This window comes from Myripristis murdjan, chromosome 9, assembly GCF_902150065.1.
Source record: "Myripristis murdjan chromosome 9, fMyrMur1.1, whole genome shotgun sequence".
NCBI lineage: Eukaryota > Metazoa > Chordata > Actinopteri > Holocentriformes > Holocentridae > Myripristis > Myripristis murdjan.
In genome coordinates, this window is record NC_043988.1 from 7,138,254 (window position 1) to 7,166,161 (window position 27,908).

General features: G+C 43.2%; 1 protein-coding gene across 6 annotated transcripts in view; it reads left to right on the forward strand.

Annotated features, from left to right (window-relative positions):
• Nucleotides 1-27,908, forward strand: part of fbrsl1 (fibrosin-like 1) — a 310,964-nt gene that overhangs the window by 81,417 nt on the left and 201,639 nt on the right. For all 6 annotated transcript variants that reach the window (XM_030060070.1, XM_030060065.1, XM_030060068.1 and 3 more), the window contains exon 2: nt 5,496-5,720. In XM_030060070.1, the coding sequence (XP_029915930.1) occupies nt 5,496-5,720 (225 nt within the window). The remainder of the gene's footprint in view (nt 1-5,495; nt 5,721-27,908) is intronic.

A 27,908-nucleotide genomic window follows, 5' to 3' on the forward strand; every position in this document is an offset into this window, starting at 1 on the left:
AAAGAGAAGTGGTGGTCAGTTGGGGTCAGTGCCCAGCAGTGGAAAACAACTGGTTGTGGCTACTATAAATATGCAGTTGATCAATTTTTTCATTGTCTAAGGCATAATAATAATAATAATAATAATTTCTACCCTGTGATTGGCTGGTGACATGTACGGGGTGTTTCCCTGCTTTCTGCCCATTGAGCTCTGGGATTGGCTCCAGCAGCAACTTCCCTGTGACCCTAATTAGGATAAGCAGCTTGGAAAATGAATGAGTGAATGAAAAGGCATAATAATAATGATGATAATAAAATCCCCCAAAATCCCCTATTGTCCTGCAGGTGTCCCACTGAGGATGTTTGTCCATCCTGAACACATTTTTTTTTCTTTGCCAACAGGACACTAATGGACAGGTAAATATCGGCCATTGCCATCAGCGAAGGTCACTTTCCTGGCCGATATCAGCCGATACTGATATTGCGCTGATAAATAAGTGCATCCCAAAAAAAAAAAAAAAAAAAAAAAAAAAATCCAAAGAAAACAGCCTCAGGAATTTTAGTGTTCAATGATGGTCTAAATGCTGTTTCATAGAGGAAAACAAGAAAGTGACTAAGAGAGGAACACTGAGTCCATCTAGATTTTTTAAAAAGATTTTGGATGCATGTGAAAATGGTCAAATGTAAAAGTTGGCTTCAATACCAGCATAAAATATTGTATATTTGATGGTCTCAGTCCAAATCTATTGGTATTGCTATAATCCCAGTCTGTTCTTACGGCTGTAAAATACTCTCTTGTGTTAACTAAAGCGTTTTAATTCTTAGTTTCAGAACTCTTCAAACGTTTCTTGTTGTTTTTGCAGGGAAAAATGAGCCCAGTCACACAGATTTATCCTCACACAGGGTCTTCAGTTGTTTTCATTCTCCTGTTTAGTGTACTTGCATGCTTGGTCTTCCACTTAGATTGATGCAACTTGCAGACACCCTGGAGAAGGCAACCCCTCTGCGCAGGCTTGATTTACATGTTTACTCTGAGATGTGTACCTTGGCTCTACCTGGAAGAAATTGTTTTTCGCTGTAAAAGATATCCATCCCAACACATCAGTTAGGCTCGCACTGAGACGTAAAATCGTGTTTTCTGTGAAACGAGTGAGCGAAACAAACAACCGCAGGTGCTCTTGGTGGCCAGGAACCGTACTAGAAAGTGAGAAAAGGAGCACTTTGACAAGAGATACACTCTTATAACACAAAAAATAAGGATTATGGATCGGACCACCTGCTATTTATGTTGGTAATTTGTGCCTTGATTGGGATTTTTTATTTTATGCAGTGGTCATAACATTTACTCCTCTTTTCCATTGATTTTTTTTTTTTTTACGGTTTATAACATGTAAACACCTTTAGTGGAGGAATCTGTCTCATTGCCTTAGCGGTTATGGGGCTAATGTGCTAGCCATCTGCTAACCTCCCTCCCCTCGGAGCCAATAATTTGATTATTCAGACGGAGCGCTGAGTCGACTGCAGTCGGGCCCGAGCGCCGCCGGCCGCGAACAGATGTTGAAACGTGAACTAGCAGCCCTCGGGCCGCGGCCTCCGCGTGGCTTCAAGCGGCGGCACGTCATCGCACGCCATTCGCACACGCTGTGATCTCCACCAATGGGCTCCGCCGACCGACAACATGTCACCAACTCCACGCAGACTACAGGAGCTCTGGAAATAAGGCAGCTGTAGCCCAGGAGGAGGTTAAAATTCAATCACTAGGCAGGCAGGCAAGCAGACAGCCGTGTTTCCCACAGGTTGGGTTGAGAAAGCGAGTATTGCATGTGCAAATTGTTCTTTATTTCTCCAGTATACGATGGATGGAGGTTGTTTTTTGATTTGTGTGTGTATCTAAATAGGATGGCCTACCTCCTCAACATTTCATGTAAGCCGTGTTTCCAACCTGGCCTCTCTGTTCGGTTCCACGCCAGCAGTACCGACGCCACTCGAGCGATCTGACCTCGACTGTTTGACCAGCATCACGCGCCGCCTCACACGCAGGCGCGGTGAATTATGGCCCGTCGGCGTGCGCGAACATGCGTCCGGCGTTTGAAAACGCTAAATCTTTGTTTGTGATTTACACTGACGCGATCTGTCAGGCTTCATGCCAGCGGATTGCATCACAGCACCCGCAAATGAAGTGAAAACACAAACATCTGTGATTCATATATAGGGAACCCTGGACAGACAGGCTGTCAGACGGATACAGTAGATCCACAGACAGGTACTTGAATCGGCTCTGGAGGGAAGTAGCATCATTATGGTAGGAAAAAAAAAAAAAAAACACAGCTCATGGCAGTGAAGTATTTACACTATGCTGTATATGTAAAGAATTTCAAACCTCTATTGTGGTTTAACATACCTCAGTGACTCAGCAGGTACAACAACATCATACCCTACAGGATTATTATTATCATTATTGTCATTTTTATTGTCATTGTTATTAGGAGTTATAGCAGCAGCAGTAGTGGTACTATTGTTGTTGCTGTTATTATTGTCATTATTATTACATAGTGACATTTTGGACTGGTTATGTAATACTGGCTGGGAGAAAAAAAATACACGGCTCATAGTTAGAGCACTTACAAATGGTGTTTGAATTCCAGTAAATTAACACCAGTTCCGTGCAGACTGTAACCGAAGCACGAAAGGAACGATTAGTTAACGGGGGAAATTGCTTGGTCATAGTGTAAGTGCAGAGCGACTGTATTTTCTCCAGCGTGTGTTAAAGCAGCACTTCATATCATAAGCTCATAATATCTGAGCCATAAAGTGATTATGGGCTCCAGGAAGGCATTGTTCTGCTGTTGACAGGATTAAAGATGATTTTAGAGGGAGAGAGAGTCGGCGTTTGCCTCTCTCTGCTCGAGTGTTTGCTTGCTTTGTGTAAGCCGGCAGTGGAAGGGCTGCACACTTGACTGTTTGCCAGCAGTGGCAAACCCTGTGTGTGTTTTCTTTCCTACATTCATCTCCTGCCAATCTGTCGCTCTGTCTCCATTTCTAACTGTCTCTCTGCTGACATCCGGCTTCACTTTTTTCTTCTTCTTCTTTTTTTTTTTTTTTTTATCTTGCTCTCAGGCAGTGTAAGATATTTAGTTTTCATAGACATGTTGTCACCTGATGCATTATTGTTTCAAGGCTTTTGAAAAACCTTGCAAAAATAGATGCCTGTGAGTGGAAGTTGTCATTTGGTATGGCATGGATTACGGATTTTGTTGTGTAGTCCAGAATCCCTATTATATGGAAAATTGAATGTTCTGCTCAGCTGGAGAAAGTTTTTATTTGTTAGTTAGTTGTTTTTTTGAAGCCAAGTGTGTAAACATCTAACAGTACCAACATGGCTTTATATTATAGCTTCAACATGTTTATAACACCAGCTTTTCCTTGTTAGAAAAAAATATAGCCGTGCAAGTAAAACACACACAGGAAACGACCTGCTGCAGTGTGACCCCTGTCAAATCTAAATGCCTCGCTATCAAACATCTTTCTTGTGTTTGTTGGAGTAAAAAAAAAAGAAACTAGAAACCACTCAGCGAGTGAAAACTGCCGACAGCTGAGCGATCCAGCGGCTTCTTGTTATAACCAAAAATATCGCTCCTATCACTTAAATTTGAAGTGTTCACTCCTTGACTGTGCAAACATGCCCATGGGGTGGGAATCAAGTCTGCATCCCTGTTAGTTTCAGAGCTCCGCTTTAAAAAAAAAAAAAAAAAAAAAAAAAAACAACAACAGCAATTGTCTCATGGCTCATCCCATCACAGATTTGAATCAATAGCAAAATCGAATCAATTGTTCCTCGGCCCAGGGCCTATCTGCACCGCGTTTCATGGAAATCCATTTAGAAGTATTTGAGGTATCCTGCTGATACAGACAGACAGACGGTCTAATTAGCAGGGGCGATAACATAACCTCATTAACAGAACCTCGTCACGGAGGTTATAAATAAATGTTGTCCATCTTAACCCTCCTGTTATATTCACATTTTTGAACATCTTTTATGTTTGGGGTCAACTATCACAAAATTATTATAACTAAAATTGTTATCAAAGTTTATGTGTCAAGTACTTGATGTTTCTTTGTTGATTACCTAAATAGCCCTTTAAATAAAACATAACTCCTTCCCACCCCCACTTATACATCCAGTATTCCTATTAGGCGACTATAGAAAAATATTCAAATCACCATAAAATCTCACTGATTGACCTAAAATTGGAAAGAAATATAAATTTTTGGTGTTTTAATGGCTTTATATTATTTCTAAGTACAGATTTTTGTTATTTATAACCGATGCGTTACAAAGTGTGTACAGGACATTGAAAACATATCATCATGTGAATTTCATGTTTACCCGGTAGTGCCCATTACATTAGGAACACTCATTAAATATGAAGCAAAAAAAATGACGTTAATCATTTATTTAGAGACGTTAAACATTGGCTGGGGTCAAATTGACCCCAAACATAATAGCAGGGTTAAACTAGCTTTTTTTTTTTTTTTTTTTTTTTTTTTTTTTGCACAAAGGCGTCGTCAATTTGCTGTTTCTGTTTTTCCTCGCTCGTGTGTGGCTTTAGGTAGGCTGCTAGCAGCTCGGCCGGTATTGAACAGATGAAGCGTGATAGCATAACACTGCAAACTCCTACAGTCAGTATGTTCTCTTGGATGGTGCCTTGACATATGATGGGAGGGGTGAGTGTTGTCTCCCGCCCTGATTGAAATATGCTGCCCTGCGATTTGTCAGATAGCCCGACCGTTTCCATTTTTGACAGAGGCTGTGTGAGGCCGCTCTTTCCTGGTCACAGTCAATATTGCTTGCCGCCTTCGCCCGCTCATTTTTATGTCTTTTTGCTTATCAATCTGGATCCACTTGACACCCGTTGTGTACCCCTGCACCCTGCGAGCTTATTTTTGCCGTCTGATTGGCTGTTGGGTGTTAAGTCTGCCTTTACCCAAGGCGAGCTTGTGCTGTGTGATTGACCGCGTGTGTTGGCTGCCTGCGCCTCAAGCCTATTTTTGCTGTGCACTTGGTTGTTAGCTGTGTTCCAAGTTTCTGTGTAGGTTGAGAAAAGCACAAGTCAAAAATGAACGTATTGAAAATAAGTTGTGGAAGTTTAAGATCATTTTCATGGCTTTTTTTTTTTTTTTTTTTTTGTGTGTGTGTGTGTGTGTGTGTGTGTTGTTTTATTGGCCAGATTGTAGAAAAGAACTCTGATTTGACACTTGGCTGTCTGTTGCTTTATCCCACACAAACACTTGATTTCATCTTTTAGCATCGTCTAAATTTATAATAAGATGTTGTTTTTTTAATAAAGAAAAAGCTAAACATGACTTTAAATGAATCAAATGACTGCATAAATCACCTGGCTCACACAGTCTCCCATCTCCCTGCCTCTCTCTCTCTCTCTCTCTCTCTCTCTCTCTCCCTCTCTCTCTCTCTCTCTCTCTCTCTCCCTCACTCTCTCTCTCTCTCTCGCTCTGCAGAAGAAGACCGGCGTGGTGAAGACGCAGGAGAAGAAGGAGCGCTGGAAGGAGAAAAAGGCGGCGAAGCGGCAGAGGAAGGAGGAGGAGGAGGTGGAGGAGGAGGAGGAGAACGTCCAGCCCGTCATGGACCCCCTGGAGAACGGCTTCCTCCACCATGCCCAGCGCGAGCAGGAGAGGATGAACGAGAGGCTGCTGAAGAAGACCTACTCCAAGAAGAACAAAACGGTCAGTGCCTGCCGCCTTCGCCGCCTCTCTTTACCACGGCTGTCGGAGCATCTCGGTGAACAAAGTTTTCTCAGGCTGTGTTTGTACTGGTACACTTTTTCTTTTTTTATTTTTACAGAATAAACAGAGCTCAAACAGCATTCTGTGCTGATAATTCAGTTTCGGCTAAGGCTGTACGCCAACTCACAATTTCTTGAGTCGACTCGGCATTTCAATATGAAGATGCGACAATTCATATACCCCCCCAACACACACACACACACACACACACACACACACACACACCGTTAGCTCTGTTCCCCCGGTATCCGTTTGGCTGCTTTTGCCAGCGGTCCTCGTTTTTCCTCCACCGGCTCAGCGGTTGGCATCAGCGTTCGTTTGGCACTGTAGGTGTATTTTGACTTGCATGCGATGTGTTTTCATGTTGATTATGGACAGACAGAGGGGCTTCGGTACCGTCCTCCATGCCAAATTGTTTTTTCCTCGGATGGTGATGGAATGTTTCAACATTTCGGGTGGTCGTTTCAGCTCATCGGTTAAGGTTAGGGTTAGGCGTGTATTGATCGTGGCTTACATTACCAGAAGGCTGCGGAGAATGAAGAGAAGTCAATTAGTTTGATCTGTCACCATCCTAGGAAAGAAAAACTCGCATCCTTCACAAGTCTTTGGTTAATTAATTCAGTTAATTACACGTCCACCAGTTCTACAAGCACATAAAAACACAATCTTTTTCCAGTCCTTATTACAGTGTATTCCCAGCTCATATTTAAGAGAATGTGTCTTATTATGTCTTATTGTCATATTGCAATGCCCAGTATCAGGGGCGCCGTATATGGGGGAAAAGTTAGGACAAACCCCAAGGGCCCTTGCCTGACAGGGGCCCCAAAAAATAGGTAAAAACTAATATAAAATTATTAAACCATGATCGAGTAAATATATATGTATTTTTTTTCATGGGGCCCAAAATTCCTGGCCGCGCCCCTGTCCAGTATCTTAAAAAAATAAATATGACTGGACTGTTAAACTTGAGCAATCTCAATTCAACTTGAGGTTTCAACCAATATTGTTTTTTGAGTGCTGGCACCAATCATTGCTGTAAGATTACATTTTTCTTTTTTATTGCAGATGTCCCAGATAACTATGTATTTTGGGTGGGAAAATCTAGCCTCTTAAACAGTAAATACAAATAGGACACTAAAACCCTCTATTAAAACATGTTAATAATAATATTAAAACGTATCAGTGCATACACTTGTGTAATAAAATGTTTAATTGAATTCAGTTTAGAGTAATGGCATCCTATAGAGAACCAGTGCAGTATTGATCAGTTATGTAACAAATATGTCATCAATCATACTACCTCGTATCATACTGTTTCCATGACGACATCAGATGCTCTATGGACAGTCGGTGCATGCATTTACCTTGCATGGATCGCTGGTTTGACTTGGTGCGTGTTGCGTTTGTTTGTTTGACCCATGAAAAAGAGGATTGTGGAGCCAGAGGTGCTCAAGTTTTCAACTCTGGCTCTTCTTTGTTGTAACTGGTCGGCTCACAAGAAGAGATTGTGGGGTGTGTTCTAACCGCTAAGTTTCCTCAACTTTGGAAAGCACTCCTCTCGGTCGAGGAGGAAGCCACTCACCGCGCTGTTTCCAAATAAAAGTCTTTCATCTGTCTGGCAGCAGCTTCTCAGTCACTTTGAAGCAAAAAAAAACAGGCACTGGCAAGTTTTTTAAAAAAAGGCTGAATAATATGAACACCAGGCTCCGCTGATGTCAGGTGTGACTCAGCAGTGACTTTTTTACTACGGTGTCATGGCCGTCAAGAGGCGCATTCGCTTCAGTGAGATACTTCCTTCTTTGTTGCCTGTGTGCTATGAAACTGTGTGGAGAGCCTTCGAAAAAAATCCTTCTCCTCAAATCCTGCCTGTTTCATAGAGCTGTATCTATTTAAAAGAGAATACCGTTGCCATTCACAGTTATTTACTACCGTCTACTTCTAATATTAATTTCCCCTTTTATATGGCTCTATGTAATCAGATGTGTATAATTCAATTTTTTGCCATTTCCGTTTTTTCCCAAGCTCAAATTTTCCCCAGTCATTTTAAATACAGGCGGTAGGTAATTAGATTTTTTTTTTTTTAACATTTATAGATTTTTCTCTAGTTTACATTTCTCCCAATCTTCTTCTATGCATACATGCATGTATGTAATCAGGTTATTTAATATTTATTCTTTTTGTACTGCTGGCCAGATAACAAAGATTAAAAAAAAAAACACACACACACATGGATGTAGCAATAAACAATGTGATTTTAGGGTTTGTTTCCTTCCCAAGACTTCCAGTTTTCCCCCCCCTGTGTATCAGACTGTTGACAAAAAGGGAAGCGTGACACAGCGCACACACTGAAAAATGCTCAGCCCAGCACAATGAAACAAAGAGACAACAGAAAAGTAAGGCTTAAATTTAGACTTCACATCGACTGTGATATAACTAAGGCGCTTTTTCAGGGGGGCGGAGGCTTTCCATAATGTATGAGAACGAACGGCAAACACTTTGTTATCGTTTGACATAAATAAGTAAATGCTCTGTTATTGCAAAAGTTGAACCTGAACAATGGATCTTCGCACTTCGTCTGAAAAGTTGCACACACCTCCCACAGTCCTCACAAAGAACTTAATGTCATCTTCACCAAGGCGCCATGGGACTGAAACCAATCTGGATTTCCTTCCATTTGTGTGAGCCGGGGCTCTTATAGTGCTATTACTGGTGATGATACTCACATTTTGCTCTCAGTGCTGACCTTTGCTTTGACTCGCTGTTGTCAAAAGTGACTTCTCATAGGGATTACTCCGGGTGTCAGTGTGCTGCATTTGGTGCCAGTCGTGGCACTGTGGATTTCGGGTTTTAATGATTTTGGTGCAAGCGTTGACATTTTATGCTGTTGTTCACATTGACTGTTGTAATTTTGTTGTGGTAAAATTTCCTTACTAATGACGACTGCAGTGTTTGATACCAGCAGAATGATATTCCTTGTTCTTGCATTAATGGTGAGTTTTCACATGTTGTACTTGGCAGTGAACTACATCTGAGGTCTCTACTGCAGTTTTGTGGTGTTGCCAACTACTTCTCTTACACTGGTATTCAGCCATGACTCGTAAAGGAACAGTGATTTTACATAGTTAGAGTAACTATACAATGTATATACTTCATGTTTCCGTATCATCTTGCCTTTAATCCAGCCATTAGTTTCCATTCATTCCGCTACGACATGAAAATGAACTTTCAAAGACTTCAACTTTCTTCACACCAGTTGTGTTTGTTTTCCCAAAAGCAGTAGCACGGTTGTGTTTTCGTGGCTTGAAATTGGGTCCCTCCGCCAGAAAATAGTCCCCGGGAAAACATTTGCTTCACACAGGGAATTATCAGTTCCATGGTTTATGAATGGCAACGGCTATGTTAGCTGCAGAAACACATCATGAGGTGGGTGTTGCAACCAAAAAAATCATATTTAAAAATTAAGGGATTTTGATGATCTACAGTATTGTGAAATACTCCCTTTGCAAAATAGTGAGTTTGCAAAATGGTTTGTTGCAATACTAAATATAGGCCTAAACATTCAAAATCACTGGTATGATCCTTTAATGGGAGTGGTGATTTACATTACTTTATTGTCAGCAGTAGCTTTTTATGTTGCTGTCACTGACTTTTCATATCTACGAGTTGAAAGTGAAAGCTCCTTTGACATGGTAAGGAATCCCAGTATCATTCTTGTTGTTTTGGGCAGCAGTTCTTTTCTCGCTGAAATGAAGGATGGTAACGGATAAGTTGCAGCTACAGCACATGAACAGTATTGTGTTTAACCAAAGAAAATCACCCAAATGGGATATGGGCATATTTCAGAAATCAAAAGGTGGGTAAAGCGACCACAGGTGGGTTTACCCTACATCCCTGCTAATCGCCGCTGTGTCTTACCGCCCCGCCGCTCTTATTTCCCCTCACCATGGCTACATGAGTGGTTTTCTCTTTGTTTTGCGTGTACCTCCCTCAGATAGAGCGCTGCCAATATCCTCGGCCTGAAGCACACTGCTTAGCGGAGCCTATTGAGTCGCAGTCTGGCACAGTGAGATAGCCCATCTATGTATTAACAGTTTGTTTAAATGGGCGGATGTTTTTATGCTCTTGTCCCGGGGCCAAGATCCACCATAGTGCTGTTGAGGATAAGGGGGGAAATGTAGTCAGGAAGCCGAACTAAATAATGAGGCTGTGTAGCCCGGAGCCTCCTCCACTGACCAAAATATCTCTCTTAGATAAGATTTCCTAAGGAAGTCAACACGGCTGAAAATGAGTCTGACTGCGGTATTTAGTTTTGGGAAAGAGATTTAGGATCCAGGTATTTAGCTGATGCTCTTATTCAGAACGACTTATTATAATTGCAACAGCACAATAAGCCTCAGCTACTTGACCACCAGCATTGCACACAATTAGTAATGAGGAATGCAGATAATACCAAGCAAATCGCTGCTGAAAACAAACCACTTTTCAGTATTTGAAGTTTTACCTGGTGTCATGTGGGTTAAGAAAACTCCAGCCCTTGAGCTTTTTAAGACCATCCACAACCAATTGGAGACACTCAGCCATGTTGTTTTGAGCTAAAACAATGCTTTTTGTTTCTTCCTTTAAGTTAGGTTTTCCTCCAGCCGCAGTGAGATATGTCTCCTTGGAATACAGGATGAAGACGAAATGCAAGGAAAAGAAATGAGAGACCTTGTGGAAATTTTAGTTCTAGCAGTCTCGGCCCATGTAATTCAAATAGGAAGCTCAAAATCCATTTGTTTTGTGTTTTCGTGCTTCCAAAATAGGCTTGATCTACCTTAAAAAAAAAAAAAAAAAAAAAAAGAAGAAGATGGCAGTCTGCTCACACAAACATTTGGGCCCTGTATCCTAAATAAGCAGCAGCGTAACTATTTGTTTGGTATGATTTTGGGATTCCTTGGTGCACTTTGAAACAGGCAGTGCTCCGGGGGTACATTAGAAATGCGCCTGGCTAGAAATTATACTGTATCGCTGTTTGTCAGCTAAAGTACATATGGGCAAAAGTTAAGGGTTTGAGGAATGCAAAACAAAACGGTTATTTTCCTCACTGATGTGCGGTGCATTTTGGAAATTATACAGTGGGAATTTAGGTTTGAAGGCCCCAAGGGTCATGAAACTCACTCAGCACATGAAAATGACCGTGTAAACTCAACGAAATTGCACTTATGCGGTCTTTATGTGACAGCTGCAGCGCCTGCCTCTGGCAAAGATTTTCTGTTACTCGGCCGCCGGTAGTGAACGTCTCTCCAGTGCCTTGTAGAAGCTCTGAGGCAGATCTTGGCTGCGGCTTACAAGGCTGCTTAATGATACTGTGAGCCGAGGCGTTTGTGAAACTCCCCTCAAAAACGCCTTGGTCCTGTGATCCATCCGTAGCTGGAGACACCACATCCTCTCCCAGCTGGACAGATCTATAAAGTACTGCTGGCTGCCTCTTCCCTGGTGGTTCCCCATCCCTCTTTCTTCCCTTCTTACCTTGCCAACGGCGTCTTCTTCTTTTTTTTTGTCTTGTATCGGTCGCTTTCTTTCATCTCTGTGTCTCTCTCCCCCTGTGTTTGACCGTCTGTCTTTCTCTCTATCTGAGAACAAGCAAGTAAATTACATCCTCTAATCTTAACAGGGATACTAAAGATTCTTCTATAGCGCGCCAAGAAGGAATTGCTCCTGGGTTTAGCCAGGTTTTCATAAAGCGCACTTAAAAGGCTGGGCTTTAGTTCTCTATAGCGTCGTGAATTTAAAGCTGAACCTGGCAGCTTCACACGTTGGCGGCCCCGGGGCTGGCAAACGTTTGAATCCTGAAGATTTTCAAAACCCAGAAATCCAGTCAGGTGGTGTCAGGAAACCGTCCTCTTGGCGGCGAGTCCTTTTTGCTCTTAAGATTTGTCACTTCCTGTGTGCGGTGTATTTTTGACCAGACATCATAATTTAATTTGAGCAAAAGAGGGTGAGTTTCCGGTATCTCAATTAGTGGCGGCAGGACACATTTCTCCTCTGCAGCCCTGCTTTGTGATCGAGGCTGATAAGGCGGGTGTGTTTTGCATACAAATCTTATCTAATGCAGCTTTCTTCATGATAGAATCAAATAAGACTAATAGTACAGTTCCTCCATTCATTTACATTGCAAGTACATTTAAACACCAGACTTACTCAAAGTGCATTTACTGGAGTACTGTGTGAGAATAGATTTTTTGACTTTTACCTAAACTGAGTCTTCCGGTCACTGGCTACCAAACTACCCTTTTACCACAAATACGTTAGTCTTCTACATCCCAAAATAAGGTTGTGTTTTGTTTTTGTTTTGTTTTGTTTTTTTTCAAGCCCAGGCCGCCACAGTAAGGGCTCAGCCTTGATAAGTGGCACACGCTCTACATATTGTACTTTTGATTCCACTACATTTCTATGAAGGTTGTTGTTGTTGTTGTTTTTTCTGAAATGTGATTGGATACACACTGTATTCCTCACAGGGGAAAAAAAAACAAAAAAACAATCACAGTACCTGCTGTCAGCTGGGTTTGATGAAAAAGCGGAAATACATCATCCAGCGCTGTGAAACAAGCACAAGCAACACATCTGCTTTCAAAGTAAAACGCCTCCATAGCATTTTGTTAGCAAAGCAGAGCAAACAGCTGCCCTGGTGGTGGTGAAGCACATTTGTGTGGCATGGTGGTCCTGCAAGAAGCGAGGCAGGACATTCATCAGGTGGTCTCAGAGAGTTACTGTAACTGCATTGTGAAAACAATAGGGCTATGTGTTGATACTGAAAAGAAAATGTACTTTTGAATACTCAAGTATTTTTAAATGCAAGTACTCCAGTGCGATCTATACTTTGACTGCAAAAGGTCAAATCTTACCAAGATTATTTGTCTTATTTCAAGTCAAAATGTCTTATTTCTAGTCAAAATATCTCATTACACTTAAAATAAGACATGATCACCTCAGAAATTACTTGTCTTTAGACAATTTTCACTTGTTTCAAGTGAAAATTTACTTGAAACAAGTTAAAATTAGCTTGAAACAAGAAACAAATTCTGCCAATGGAACAAGCAAATTTTTACTTGTTCACTTGTGTCACTAGTAAAAATTTGCTTGTTCACTTGAAATAAGACAAATACTCTTGGTAAGATTTTGACTTTTTGCTGTGAAGACATGTGTTTGTGTATTTTGTCCACCACTGAAAGTGACTTATGATGAGTGCAACAGTAGAATAAGCCTCAGTGCACCATCAGCATCACCAGTGTGAAGGCGTTAAAAGGCCAGGACGTCAGCGTCATCGCAGTATCCCTGCAGCTACAGAATGATCATTTAATATCAATGTGCCTGGATGCAAATTAGAATAAGACCTATAAGACGTAGAAAAGATCTCTCCTTTTTTTTTTCGGACCCCTTTGACATCTTTTGGTCTCCTCCTGACACCCCCGCTCCTCCCCAGTCATCTCACCACACCCTGTGTAAGTGTGTCTCATGGTTGAAATCCCATGCATACAGTGTGCGCCCGGTTCCAGATGGGCTACGGTTTGATGAAGGGCCCTTTGTGTTTTTTTTTTTTTTTTTTTTTTTTCTAATCTGCTACAGAAAACGTCCTTGGCAGCGGTGCAGACAGACTCTATCACAGTCCATTTGGTTGTTTAGTATTCACACTTCTCCTCGCTGGCAAGTTAGCTTTCAATACCGTAACACACACACACACACACACACACACACACACACACTCACACACGAGTCCATGAGCGCATGCACATGTTTTCATGCAGCAAACACAGACTCGGGCAGATGGATGTACACACACACAAACACATTTATGCCTAGACTTTACTTTCGTAGTAACTGTGGTGGGAAAAGGGCCACACAAAGCAGCCATCTGGACATTAAAGCAGGTGTTTATGTATGCCTGTGTAGATTTCCTCCACGCTTTGATATCAAACAGAATCGAGGGGCTGATTAAAAGCCTGAGAAGAGCTCTGTAATTTTACCCTGCGTCGGGGAAACTTGAATAGTGAACTCGGTTTTTGATGTTGCAGGCGCTCCGATGCGGCGCGCCGAGCAGCTTGTTCTGACCTTTTGACAAACGTGATATTGTTTTTGCAGAACGCGCTATACTGACAGGATTATTTATTCAATGTGAGCAGGTCCTCCACTCGAGTGACCGGCTGATGTGCACTTAGCCGGAGCTTTTCTTACTCTTGTCTTCGATCTTGCCCTTCTCGTTCTCTCTCTCTCTCTTCTCTTCCCTTCCCACGCGCTCTCTCATTCTCTCGCTAGCTCTAGCTCCCTCTCTTCAGTCCCTAGTGTATGTCACACACTGTGATCTGCAGGCGCACTGATGTGTTGGGCTCCTCAAGGCACCCTGGGGTGCTGGAGTCTCGCCGGAGGATAGGAGCTGCGGCGCTGGAGCAGACTTCCTCGCAGAGAGAGGAGGGCTGACTTGATCCAATTCCAGTCCCCGTTCAGACCTCAGGAGTACGCGGATGTGTGTGTGTGTGTGTGTGTGTGTGTGTGTGTGTGTGTGTGTGTGTGTGTGTGTGCGCGTGCGCGTGTGCTAAGATCTCCTTATATTTTCCTCCTCTCCGTCACGCTCTTTTCAGCAGCCCTTTCTTCAGTGGCCACACATGTTGGTTGAATCTTCTGCTCTCTCTCTCTCTGCCTGCCAGAAAATGTGGCCACAATTACGATTGAAGTGATCTGGGTTATACTGATATTTTTGGAATTGGACCTGCTAATAGGCTTTTTTGTGCTCATACTTCAAAATTTCCACCCCTCCAAAAAAAAAAAAAAAAAAAATCACATTCATTCACCTTTTTATAAAACTCCCCTTTGAAATCCATGATAATGAAATGTGGATAGCACTTTATCTGGAGTGTTAAAGACATAACGCTGTCATCACTGTCATGTGCCATAACTATCATGAACACGAATGAATATTTATGTGTGATGTTATCAACTGTCGCCGGTCAATTATGTGACTTTCTCTCTCTCTCTCTCTCTTTGTCATGTCAACTTGACCCAAGCTCAGATAACTTTTGGGGGAAGGTGACATGAGCTAATTGCTACACATCAGGCCATGGACCCGTCTTTGATAAGATGCAGTCCCAGGGATCTCCATCTGATAACATTTAGTTATTCCCTAACTGTTTGCACTGTAGATTGGCAGATTAACAGTGAGGAGTGTGCAGCCTATGAGCTGAATCATCATTCTTACACATTCTCTCATTGAGATAACTTCTGGTCAGTGGAATAGTAGTAAAATTAACCCTGCTGTTATGTTCATATTTACGAACATCTTTTATATTTGGGCTCAATTTGACCCCAGCAGTTTAAACCTCCACAAAATTATTATTAAGTTTATGTGTCAGGTACTTTATGTTTCTTTGTTGACAATCTAAATAGCCCTTTAAATAAAACATAACCCCCACCCCACCCCCACTTATACATCCAGTATTCCTATTACGTGACTATGCAAAAATATGTAAATCACCATAAACTCTCACTGGTTGACCTAAAATTGGAAAGAAATCTTAATTTTTGGTGTTTTAATGGCTTTATATTATTTCTAAGTACAGATTTTTGTTATTTATAACTGATGTGTTACAAAGTGTGTACAGGACATTGAAAACATATCATCATGTGAATTTCATGTTTACCTGGTAGTACCCATTACATTAGGAAAACTCATTAAACATGAAGCAAAAAAAAAAAAAAAATGTTAATCTTTTATTTAGAGACGTTAAACATTGAATGGGGTCAAATTGACCCCAAACATAATAGGAGGGTTAAAATATTACCCTTTTTTAGGGGGATGCCCTGGAACTCCTGGACCCCAGGTTGAGAACCTATGAGCTAATTAACCAAATAATGACAACAGTCATAAAGATTCATTCATGTTCAGGACACCTATTATGCTATGGTTCAGTGTTATGTCAGTCCTTTGAACACAACATTAAATGCCATGTTTGTTTGTTGTGTAAGTAGCTTCTTAAAGGAATAGTTCACCCAAAAAACCATCTATCAGTCTTTATCCGCCCCACCTCCATGTCAGTTGATGCTTCATTGAAGTTGGTAAGTTCGCTCCTGCACTTCCATCTCAGCCCTCTGCCAAACTATTGGAGGTTATCGTTCCACTGCTCTAGGACAAAGTGCTGTGAGAAAAAAAATATAAGATAATGTGATACATCACATTTTGGACTTTTGGCCCCACAGTGCTGTCAGTTTTTGAAGCTGTAAAAAGACACTGCAGTGACACTCAGTAGTTTAGGGACGGCTGAGATGGGCCTACAGATGGTGCTAAACCTCTTTGTGTTTGCAGTTTTCATTTAGGACTGAACAGTTCCTCTAAGATAGGATGACACAAGTTTGATTGCAGGTTTTACGGACTGACGGAGTAAAATCCACTACATTGGAATAAGTTAAGTACAATAAATATCTAATCAAACAATCAACACCACATACATCATATTGGAAATGGAAAAAAAAAATAAATGATCTTATTTATCTGAAACCAGTACACCAGTCTAACCCCATCATGCACTGTTATGTTTTTGTCCAATCCGCCTCGGGATGGCATTCTGCAGCGCGAGATATCAGAAAGCCAGCTCGAAAATGCAGGACGCGCCGTGAGCACCGGCATGACTTTGACCTTCAGTATGCTTCAAATGGGGGTCATGAATAACACATAATGCTGACTCGGTCAAGCAGCAGGCAGAACCGATAGACACACACTAACACACACACACACACACACACACACACACACACACACGCACTCCCGCATCACCATTCCTCTCCATTAGTGCTGCTCTCCTCTCTATGCCCTACCATGCCTCCCTCACAAACAGTGTCATATAAGAGAACATCTCTGGACACTTCACTCCATTATTCACCCCTTCCCACACACATGCACACACACTCACTCACACACACACACACTGTCAGCCCTGTCGGTGGACACCAAGCCAGCGTCCTGCATGCCCCTGTCAGGGCTGCTTCAGGATTACTTGCACAGCTGCATATCTAGGTGTGTTTATAAGCACTAAGCCAGCCGGAGACAGATCAGATTAGCTGGGGCATTAACAGTGCACTGGAGCATAGTTCACGGGCAGCCGGAGAGCTCCGATAGTTGCAAGAGCACCGCCGGTCCATCGGCAGTGGGCTGGCGGTAGCGGGCGATCAGGTTGGCTGATAACAGCGTCCTGGTTGTTATCTGGGGAGTGGCGACCCTGAGCGGTAGCAGCCCGGCTCAGGAAGAAGCCCAGCGTACAGTGTCTCCCCAGCCCAACTCATATAAATGAGACAGCAGGGGAATTGTTTTCAGCTGAGCCGCCCCGCCTGGGCTTGTGAAAAATAAGTTGTTTTTAGGGAATTCATGTTTTCAGAAGGCATCTAGGCCATTCCGAAAGTATGAGAGCAAAGGGATGTTTAGCGGCATTTGAACAATATGGGCTCTTGGAGGCTATTACCACCTTTTTGAGAGAAACTGCTAATATTTTGTGCTGGCATTCCCACTGCAAAAAGTCAAAATCTTATCTCTAAGATCATTTGTCTTATTTCAAGTAAAAATGTCTTATTTCTTTTTTTTTTTTTTTACACTTAAAATAAGACATGATCAGCTCAGAAATCACTCGTCTTTAGACAATTTTAAACAAATTTTGCCAATGGAACAAGCAAATTTTTACTTGTTCACAAGAACAGTGCACTATGTTTAAAACTGCTATATTCAAGTTAAAAAATGTACACTTTTTTTTAATGTACCCATTTTTTAACGGTGCAAAAAGGAGGAGTAATCCACAAAACAAAACACAAACAAAATTTAGCAGCCAATATCTATTTTTTATGGACTGCAATGAATATGCCAGTCGAGCCACAATGAAGCTATTTGTACAGCCCAGACTGACAAATTTACTTTATTTAAGTTAAAAAAAAAAAAAAAAAAAAGGTTCATTTATTATCATTGACTTTTTTTTTTTTTTTTTTGCATTCACCTTGCACTTGTCTAGTTCAAGGTCACCGAAATATTTTCTCCGTTCTCTGTCCTGAGGCTTTCACCCTTTGCACTCCTTCCCTCCGCTCTCCTTATTTTCCTCTTGTAATGCCACTGACTGAAGAATGGAGACTGCGCTTTGGGTGAGAGTTTCCGTTTAAAGTCTTAAGTGAAACGCTTGATGTGATGTGAGGGGGCTGAAAACGCTAAGTGGTAATGTGACAAGAGAGGCCTTGACACTTCTTCTTGCTGAAGTTAAAACTGTGATTCAACAAGGAGCATTACTGGATGTGTGGGGAACGACATCATACGCAGAATATGTGTCTGCACACAAACTGCATGTGTGAGCATGTCTGTGTGTGTGTGTGTGTGTGTGCGCAGAGGCGGAGTAGCACGACAGAGATGAGTGGAGAAGGGCGACTTCTAATAGACCTTGACAGATCAATTAGCTAGCTGTTTGTAACACGAGCATGTACGCATGATCACACGGCGGATAATTGTCTTTACCGCATCAAAGACAAGTTGGCAGATCAGCACACACCTCCCTGTGCAAGGGAGGGCTAAATGACAATATGAAGAGTATCATTCCAAAAATGAGATATCCAATTATTTAAACAAGTTGTGATACGTGTTTGCTGCCTAGGAAGTAAAATCCCCTCTAGCTATCGGAGCTCCCTTGCCTATAAATTACTGACATTTGAAATCATTTGCATTTTCAGCAATTTGCAATTTTTTTTTTGTTTTGTTTTCAATATATGTAATTGCTTGGAAAATGATACATGAACTGTAAGTCGTCGTTGCTTTGCGCTGCTTTTGGAAGGTGCCTTTCAGAAGACGTCAGTCCTGAAGGAATTAACATTTGTACATAAATGTTGGTGTTTTTGTTTTAACGTGTTTGAGCAGGAGGGTGGGACGTGCCACACTGGATCACAGGATGTCCTCGCCTCTAAAACCCACTGAAATATCCTCTAAATTGATTTCAAAGCCTCTATCTCTCCTCACAGGATATTTTGCATGGTGGGAAAACTTTTTTACTGTCGCTACATTACATGTTACCGCTTTAACAAAATCCAAAAATCAAATGCCCTATTCTACTGGGTGCAGATTTGAGAGTTTGACTAATAGGGGTTTTAAGTCCTCGCTTTTAATGCCTTGCTGACATTTCTGGACTGAAGCGGCTGAAAGCTAGTATTTTCTGCTGATTTTTTAATATCTTCACCGTGACCCTTTCCATGCCAAAACAATAATAATTATAATAATAATGATAGAGATTCCTCCTCATTCCTCCGTTTTATTCTTGTCAGGGTGGAAAAGCATTTGGAATAGAATTTAGACTTAAAAATCCTCCATTTAAAGCCAAGATAATATGGATTTTACTAATAATAGTAAGATCAAAGTGTTGCATTAGAACAATGTATATGTAACAAAATAAACGCCGTCATATTAGAGGACTGACTAGCCAGTATCTGATTTTTAAGGCCACCCCGCTTCCGTGAGACAGTTTCACTGCATGCATAAGTGTCTGGAGCCCGTGAAGTTCTCGGTGTGTGTTTTTAAGTTTCCCAAATGCCGTCTATTTTTTGCCCGGCAGACGGCCTGACCACAGTGGATTTAGTCTGAGGAGCCAAACGCGTCCCAGTGGGTTTCCACTGGGGCTGGCGGTGTTGACTTTACCCGGGATGCCAGGGGAGGGCTAGGAAAGGATGAGGGAACAGTCCCACCGGTGTTCAAATGTAGGTGGGTGTGAGGGGGGGTGGGTGGAAGGATTTCATGACCACCGGTCCAGTCTCAGGGGCTTTGAGTATAGCTGAGATCCAAATCTGAACTGGTTCCAAATAGTAAGATCTGCTAGAGTCAGTAAACTCAGGTGGCAGATACTCCTGTAAAAAAATATGACTCAGGCTCCAGGATGGATACGCCTTTCACAGATGGATGGATGGTGTGATCTTCGCTAACTCCGCAGTCGTTTGCGAATGCTTGACCCACAGGGGAACAATCCCTTCTCCCAGGAATACAAGCGGAGCATCGGTAAAATTAGTTTCACTTAGTTACTAACCTGAGATCTCCAGGAATGGTCAGCTCTCCCAGGATTTCCCGGTCCCCCCTCCTTTTCTCTCTCCTCTCCTCTCCGAGATCCATTATCCTCTCACTCCCCAAGGCTACAGCTGTAGCCTCCCAACCCCTTAGACATGAAGAGAGAGGAGAGAGAGAGAGAGAGAGAGAGAGAGAGAGGAAAAAGAAAAAGACAAAGAGCGCCCAAACCCAGACAACCTCTGCGCCCGCTGTGCTTAGCCGGGTGAATATTGCATGGGACAGTGCACCGTGATTAATGTCAGACCATGTAAGGTGCTTGGCTGGGTCGCTGTAGGTCCACACACACACACACACACACACGCACGCACACACACACAGACACAAAAACACGGTTGCACACACACACACACACATCCCATCACTTTTAACAAGCCGTAGTCATTGAGATACAGCAGGGCTACTTCAGAGCAAGCACTCTGGGGACAATTAGGCTTAGAAATATTAAATTAGCAGAGATCTAAAGTCATGCTCTGCTGGAGCTGGGGCTGTTGCATGCTGGGAACTGGACAGGGGTGGGAAAAGCTCCTGGATGTGTGCTATCTGATGTTGCCGTGCCGGGTAGGAGCATTATTTCAGAGCAATTTTGAATTTTGCAGTTCCATTGCAGTGCAGTCGTTTTTTTTTTTTTTTTAATGTAGTCATTAGGTTGTGGACTCAAGAGGGGAGTGTTAGCTATAGTAAATTTGTCAGGGCATTACCTCTGCGCGCTTTACCGGCTGACTACTTGTGATTACTTTCTTTCCTATGTAATTTATTAAAGTGGGACCTCCCAGACTACATCATATTCCAGATTTGCATCTACTGGAGAATCGGTAGCCATAGCAACAGATATATATTGCCCCTGGTAGATGTTTAACTAGAGCAGACAGTAGGGAGAGACATTTTATTACACCTCGTGCTTTATGATTTACAATATTTATGGTTTATATTACAGTAATGTTTAGGGAGCAGTTCAGAAATCCGTGCTTCAGGAAATCTCGAGTGTCTGGGGTCATATTCCTCCTGCGAGAGCTCTCTGCGCAGTGGCAAGGCGAGTCAAGTCAGGTCAGCTCCATTATGAAGTGCCTCTGCTCAAACAAAGGGCTTTGCAAAGTGCGGCTTCGAAAACGCAAACGGACGCGGGGAAGGAGAAAACAGATTCGCTGCCGCGGGGGCCGGAGGTTGTGTGTTTGTGTGCGCGCGCCGCATGCGAGAGCGCGAGGCGTTGCAAACGCGCCCGTGTCGGGCCGACTTAAAACAAAATAGGCCTCTTTAAATCTTCCTCTTGCTCTTAAGTGTTACAGGAAACCGGCCTATAACCCCAAAGCCTTTACCAGATACTGAACACCGCAGTTCAGGGAAACAGAGAACAAAGTGGTAGAAATGAGGTCGCCTGGCCCGGGTTCTCACATTCTGCTGCCTTTCATCTGCGATTAGACCGATATATATCAGTTTGCCAATATTTGCCTTTTGCTACATATGAAGAGTTCATTTGCAAAAACAGATAAAAGCCATCCTTAAAATGAATACACCTTTTTCACTGATACTGCTTGTAGTACACACACACATATATACACACACACACACACACAAAGCAAGATTTAGGATAATAAACATTATGCCAGGCTAAATAAACATATAAAAAATAGAAATAAATATAAAGTAAATTCTAATAAAATTCAAAAAAGTTTGAAAAGGTTTAATAAATTCAAATGGAGATATCTGTTTTTGCAAATGAACTCTTCATATGGATACCAGTAAGTCAGTACTGGCCATTTCCATGGTGGACATATGAAATGCTACGTTCTCTGCACATTTCATTTAGTCCCATCATTGTGTAGCAATATTAATATAAATAATGTTTTTCATGTAAAGTGGTAATGTGTAACATGTGCGTTTGTGTAGTCTCTTCTCTATCTCTGATGCTTTTTTTCCACTACACTTCCCAACACACACATCAATGAAAAAGTGTGTCCAGAACTGTGGATTTTGAGTTCCTGTAGGTGGCGCTCTTTCTCTCGCCTGTTAAGTCATATTGGCCATTGCTGCTAATGCTAACTGCCTAGATCTTCTGTTTATTCCACACAAACTGAAGGTGTGAGTTGAATCCTCCGCCTGTGAGCCGGAGGATTTGTCCCAGGGAAGAGTTTAGAGCTGCAAATGTCAAACCTTTTTCTCGAAATGGCTAAAGGTTGAACCACTGTTGTGTTTTATCAATTAGCAGCAGAGAGAGACACTTATTTATATGAAAATGCTGCACGTTGTGTTATCTTGCCGAAAGGCGCTGGAGACCTTTTAAAGAATTTAACTTCAGTAGGAAGTGTTCTCGCACCAATTTGTGCACCAATTTGTGCACCAAACTCATTTTTTGGCATTCGAACACTTTGGCATGATCGCTTTTCACGGTAAACTATTGGCTGTTGGCGTGTTCATCGCAAAGAGATCAGTATCAGCCTTCAAAATCACATATTAGTCAAAGCCTCAGACAAAGGAGGGAAACTCGGCGCTGGGTGTCGGGTTCCCCTTGGCACAGCCGAGGCCGGAGGCTGGCAGCCATCTCGTATACGGTGCCGTGTTACACGGGAAGCTTTAAGGACGCGGGGATCTGGTGTTTGTAAGGGAGAATGGAAGTGGGTGGCAGTCCTGAGCCTCCTCTGAAAAGCGAGCCCTGCCGCGGTTGTGAGAGGTCTTTTGTTGGAGGCCTGTCTGTTTTGACAGGCCTGAGAAGAGGTAAGACAATAGAAAGGCCAGGTTGGATCCTGATGCACACTTACAGCAGGGCCGCCGCACTCTGTTGTCTTTTTTTTTTTTTTTCTCTCCTCTCAGTCATCATCCACAAAATGCCTTTTCTCTCCATTTTGCACAATTGTATCGGTTTGTTGTAGATAATTAGCACCACAATTAGCACCTATTTAATTGGATTCCATTTAATTGTCGGTTGGCTTCAAGAATGTGTTTTCGCATATTTGTTCCAGTGTGCGTCTGTGTGCATGTGTGTAATGCGAGTTGTGTGTGTGTCCCTGCACACACACACACACACACATGCGCGTTGGCTTGTGCATGTGTGCCGATCTACAGGCCATGTGTCTGCGTGTCTGTTTGTGTGTGTTTTCCTGACTTTGCATGATTAGTATATCAGCGTATATGTGTGTTGTATGTGTTTGTCAACATAGGCTGTATCTGTGTGTGTGTGTGTGCATAGTGTAATCATATGTGCTCCTGTGTATTGGTGGGTTTTTGACTATGTATCTTTATCTGATTGGTGTTGTGTGTATGTTTTAGGTGTATTTGTGCAGGTGGTCCTGTGTGTGTTGGCCTCTGAATGTATTTTGTGTGTGTGTGTGTGTGTGTGAATATGTGTGTGCCTCCTCTGTGTGGCTGTGATGAAGTGCTTGCCTACTTGGCAGCGTCTGGATGTTTAAGTGTATAAGTGTCGTCTTTGCCACTTTAGCCCATTAGGGTCACTACATTAATGGGATCTGCCGAGGCCCCTGCCCCTGTTCTCGTAGCCCTGCGCGTGTGTGTGTGTGTGTGTGTGTGTGTGTGGAGAGATGGGGTGGAGGGGGTTGGAATGGCTAGCAAAGCTGGACATTAACTCTGCCGGATTAAATAGGATTAGTGGTGTCACTGAAACAGATGTGATCTCTTCAGCCACAGCTTCACATTATAACTCAGCGAGGAGAGAGAGCTTTAGTTTTACCGCGATGCAACACTGACCCCTGCTGCATTTCAGAATCATTGCACCCACGCACAAGCGGAAGCGGGCGGATTACACTGTATTAACCCTTTACCTGGTTGCATCGCATCGTCCATTGGGGGTCACTGTTCCCATTTGAAAACCATGGAAGGAGGCCTCTCCTCTCCTCTCCTCCTCTCCTCTGCCATCTTGCCTCGCCTGATGCAAACTGTGCAGGGGCTTTCTATCTTGAGCCCGGGCGGTGGATCCTTTGCAGGTGCCATCAACATGTTTCCTGCAGCGTCTTGTAATGGATGCTTAATGTGGCTGCAAAATGTTGCCATGAAAACATCGTCAGAGATAATGAAATGCCGCTGGAACATGGAGGCTCGTGTGGGCTGTATATATACGCCGGCGCTGACGCTCATATTAGCTCATTAAAATTGCACGTCGCGCCGCCATTCAAGGTCAAATGAATCCGTGTCAGTTCCTCGCGTCAAGCACGTCCCGCAATTAGAATAATGCAAATGAAAGAAATGCAAAAAAAGGGGGGGGGGGGGGGAGTCATTTAAATAGGGTGTATTTATAATGTGCTGCCTGAGAATGAGTTTGTCTCTGTACGTTTGAATGGGTTGTGATTTAGAGGATATTGTGCAGACTTATATGCCTTCGAGGGAGCAGCATGTGTTTGGTGCCTTCGCCTCTTTAAAGGCCATTCACACAGTAGCAATTGAGGCGAGGGCTGTAATTGTGTTTTCATGTACTATAGATCCTGTCATTAGGCCCCCGGGTCTTCAGGCAGTTATATGATGACAGCTGACAAGGGGGCACAGCCCAGGAATCAAGGCTCCTTTGAGAGAGGGGAGGGTGAAGCGGGGCGGGGGGGGGGGGGGGGACCACATGCACAAAAGCCACAATCACTTCCTGGACTGTCCCCAGAGCTCAGTGGTTGGAGTGTGTATGCAAAATGATGTGGGAGAGGCCATTTGCAAAACAAAGGCAGAGGGGAGGGAGGACTAAGAAAGATTGCTTGTGTACAATAGAACGTGCACGGTCTCCGGGGAGAGGAGGCGGGGGGGTTGTAGTGGCAGACCGAGGCCCGGCACGCCTCCTAGCGGTCCCAGAGGAGCCGGAGCCAGATGAGGGTGTGGCTCTTGTCGTTGACCCCTGGGAGTGAGGAGGGTCAGGGTTGCCCCCCTGGGTCCAGAAGGGAGGAGCTGGCCCAAAGGTGGGTGAGGGTGGGGGAGTGTTGGTACACATGGAGGTGAAGTGCCCAATATGTTCACTATGAAGTCATCGGCTTCAAGAGTGAGTTTCTCAAACACTGTACAGCCACTTCTGCTTGTTAAAAAAAAATCAATAGTCAAAGATCAGAATATCTCTAAAATATTAATAATGTTCTGAATAGTCAGTCATGGACTTACCTGCCACCCCCTAAAAAAAAAAAAAAAAAACCTTTTTTCAGTTTGTGTGTTTTAGAATACGTGTCAAAGAACCCTGTATATTATTTAAGGACGGCTGATGAGGCAAAAAAAAAAAAAAAAAAGTGTATGGCAAAGTACTCATTAACATGATGTAAAAATACACTTGAAGTGGCACTTTTGCCTGTGCCATCACGTTTTTCAAGCACTTCATCCACCGACGCACCTTACATTAGCATTTCTTTATGCTCAGATGATAATATGGTAAGTGTCTGTGCATATTTCAGAGCTAGTTAAAATACGATGTTATATTAATGAAAAGTGGTGGAGTTCGTCGCCACAGCCTTATGTCACATGGAAGGCATAAACAAATACAAATCACTGATATATGGTGAAAAACGTGTATCACCAGAAAGTCAGCTTTTCAGAATCTAAGCAAAACATTCTTATGTTATTCTTCTATGTTAAACATTCTTATTATATATCTTGTTTTTAGCTTGATGGCTGTGCTTTTGTCAGCTTATGGAAATAGTTTTGAAAAGATTTCATTCAACCGATAGAAGAGCATGTAAATCTTTGTGTTAATGAGCACCTTTGTAAAATGTCACAAAAAATGACACAAAAATGTCAGAGGTAGACTAATAGGCACAAATAAACATAAATCCCCCCCCCCCTTTCACCAACAAGACAGAAAACCTAACAGACAAGACGGAAGTCCGACTGCGGAATATCCCTGCTGTAAATTCCTAACCACGATAGCGCAGCGTTCACGGTGTACGCTCAGGAGAAATGCATGCTTTCAAGAGGAAGAAACTCTTAATATCCTCCATGGGGAATACCAAGGAAGAGAGCGTCTATGTTTCCTGAGTTGACAGTAAACGCGGTGTTGGGAAATTTATTACAGACGACACTGTGACACGCCGTCGCTGTGAAGGCCGCGCTGCCTTCACAGGAAGTAAAACGAGGAGAGTTGTTGCGCTGCGTCATGGAACGAAACGGCGTTTTGTCTCGTCTCACTGGTGTAAACTAAAATTCAAATACCTGGCCGACGCAATGAAATGGTGCCCTATGTGCAGGCTTATGTTTATACCTTGTTTACATGTATTTTGCACCATATATTTAGCCCCTCTACAATTATGCATTACAGTGATGACACTCAATTTGAAAGACATCCTCGTTAATCCAAATGTGGTCCAATGTGTGACTCAAGTATGGCACTAAAGAGTTTTCCGATATCATTTTAATTGCTTTTTTTCTTTATTGGACATCACAAAGTGAGGAACGTCAGGAAGTGAAGAGTGAAGGTGATATTGGCTGGAGACTCTAACGGTGACACTTTGACTTTAACGCATCATCCATTTGTGTAGAGTGCACATTCTGCAGGGTTACAAATCTGTTGTATCCCGTTTAATTAATGACCCGGTGGTTCACAGTCTAACTGCTCCTCAAGTCGGATCTCCTCTGATGGCAGTGGAGAAGAGCTCTCCACACACCTGTGCTACACCCGGGGGCATCGTCTTCACCGGGATCTCACTGCTGCAACCCCTCAGCCGCCCCCGCCGGGCCTCCGCCGCCAACCCCCGACCTCCTCCGCCGCCGCAGCCGCAGAGGGCTAAATGCGCCTCGTACCTGGGTGCATGAAATATTCAGCAGCAATTTCCCCGTGTTTGAAATAATACCTTGAAATGTTAATGCGCTCCCACTGCTTGTTTTAAGTGGAAGGCATCCCAAGGTGCCTGTGTTTGCACTGCGCCGGTGCACGGGCTTCTGTGCTTAAACTGCTGTCGGCGTGAAAGTAATACGCTACACTGGAGAATTACTGCAGCCAGGCGCTCGGGTCAGGAGGATAATGCTATTTTTAGAGCTGATGCTTACCCCTTCCGTCTCCCTACAACACACATACACACACACACACACAGACGCATAGGTGTAAATTGACTTAGTCCTATGCGCTCGCTGTCGTACGCAATTTCGCAAATACGCAGCAGCATGTGCAACGAAACCGACCTGTCTCGCACAATCTCGCGCAGACATAAGCGTGCAAGCACTCTCAGTGACACGGCCGTATGTGCACGCTCATGCACTACCTCTCGTGCACACTGATGCCCACATGCACTCATACCCATGTGCACATATAATCTCTGACATTGATTTTCATTAGATCCAAAATAGCCCGTCGGCAGTTCCAGCATTGTCCTTCATTCCAAATGTGTCTATTATCAGGGGATTACACAAGCTGAGGGTTTATACACCGGCTGACCATGATCTGATATCCGCTGCCACTAGTCTTGCCTCACCCAGTAGGCGCCTCTTCACCCTGATCCAGCCAGAGATACCGTGATTTTATCTGGCCTGGCAATGCCTCCCTCACCTGATACACCCACGAATTAGTAGGCAGCTCGCTACCGGCCATTCTGCGGTGGGAAGGCATCGCAGCGTGTCCACAGAGGCTGATATGGCAAACGCTCAGCGAAAATATTAATGCTGTAAGCTAAAAAAGGTCAGGTAGCGAGGTTTGTGTATCAGGCAAATCAAGATTGTTGTTTTTTCTTAGGCAGTTGGATGCACGGATGCAGACACACACACACACACACACACACAAACAACAGGCACACTTAAAGTCAGATTTTTCTTCACTCACAGTCAGGTGCAGTGAGCCTTGCACAGGAACACACACTTGGCTGCACCGTTCCTGTGTGCGCCTGTGCCCTTCACTTCTGACAGCAAGGCATTAAATATTAGTGCCGTTTACGGCGGGTTTGTAACATGGTTATTCCAGTCAGTGGGCTTGCCTTCCCAGCGTCTTTGCCCACGGTGGGGCTTTGGTCTGACAATCCCAGGGCAAAGACACAGCCTGAGGGAGGCCAACCTGCCTGTGAGGCCACACAGACATGCACACACACACACACACACACGCACACATTTGAAATATTAGCATGAGTGGGCACATACAC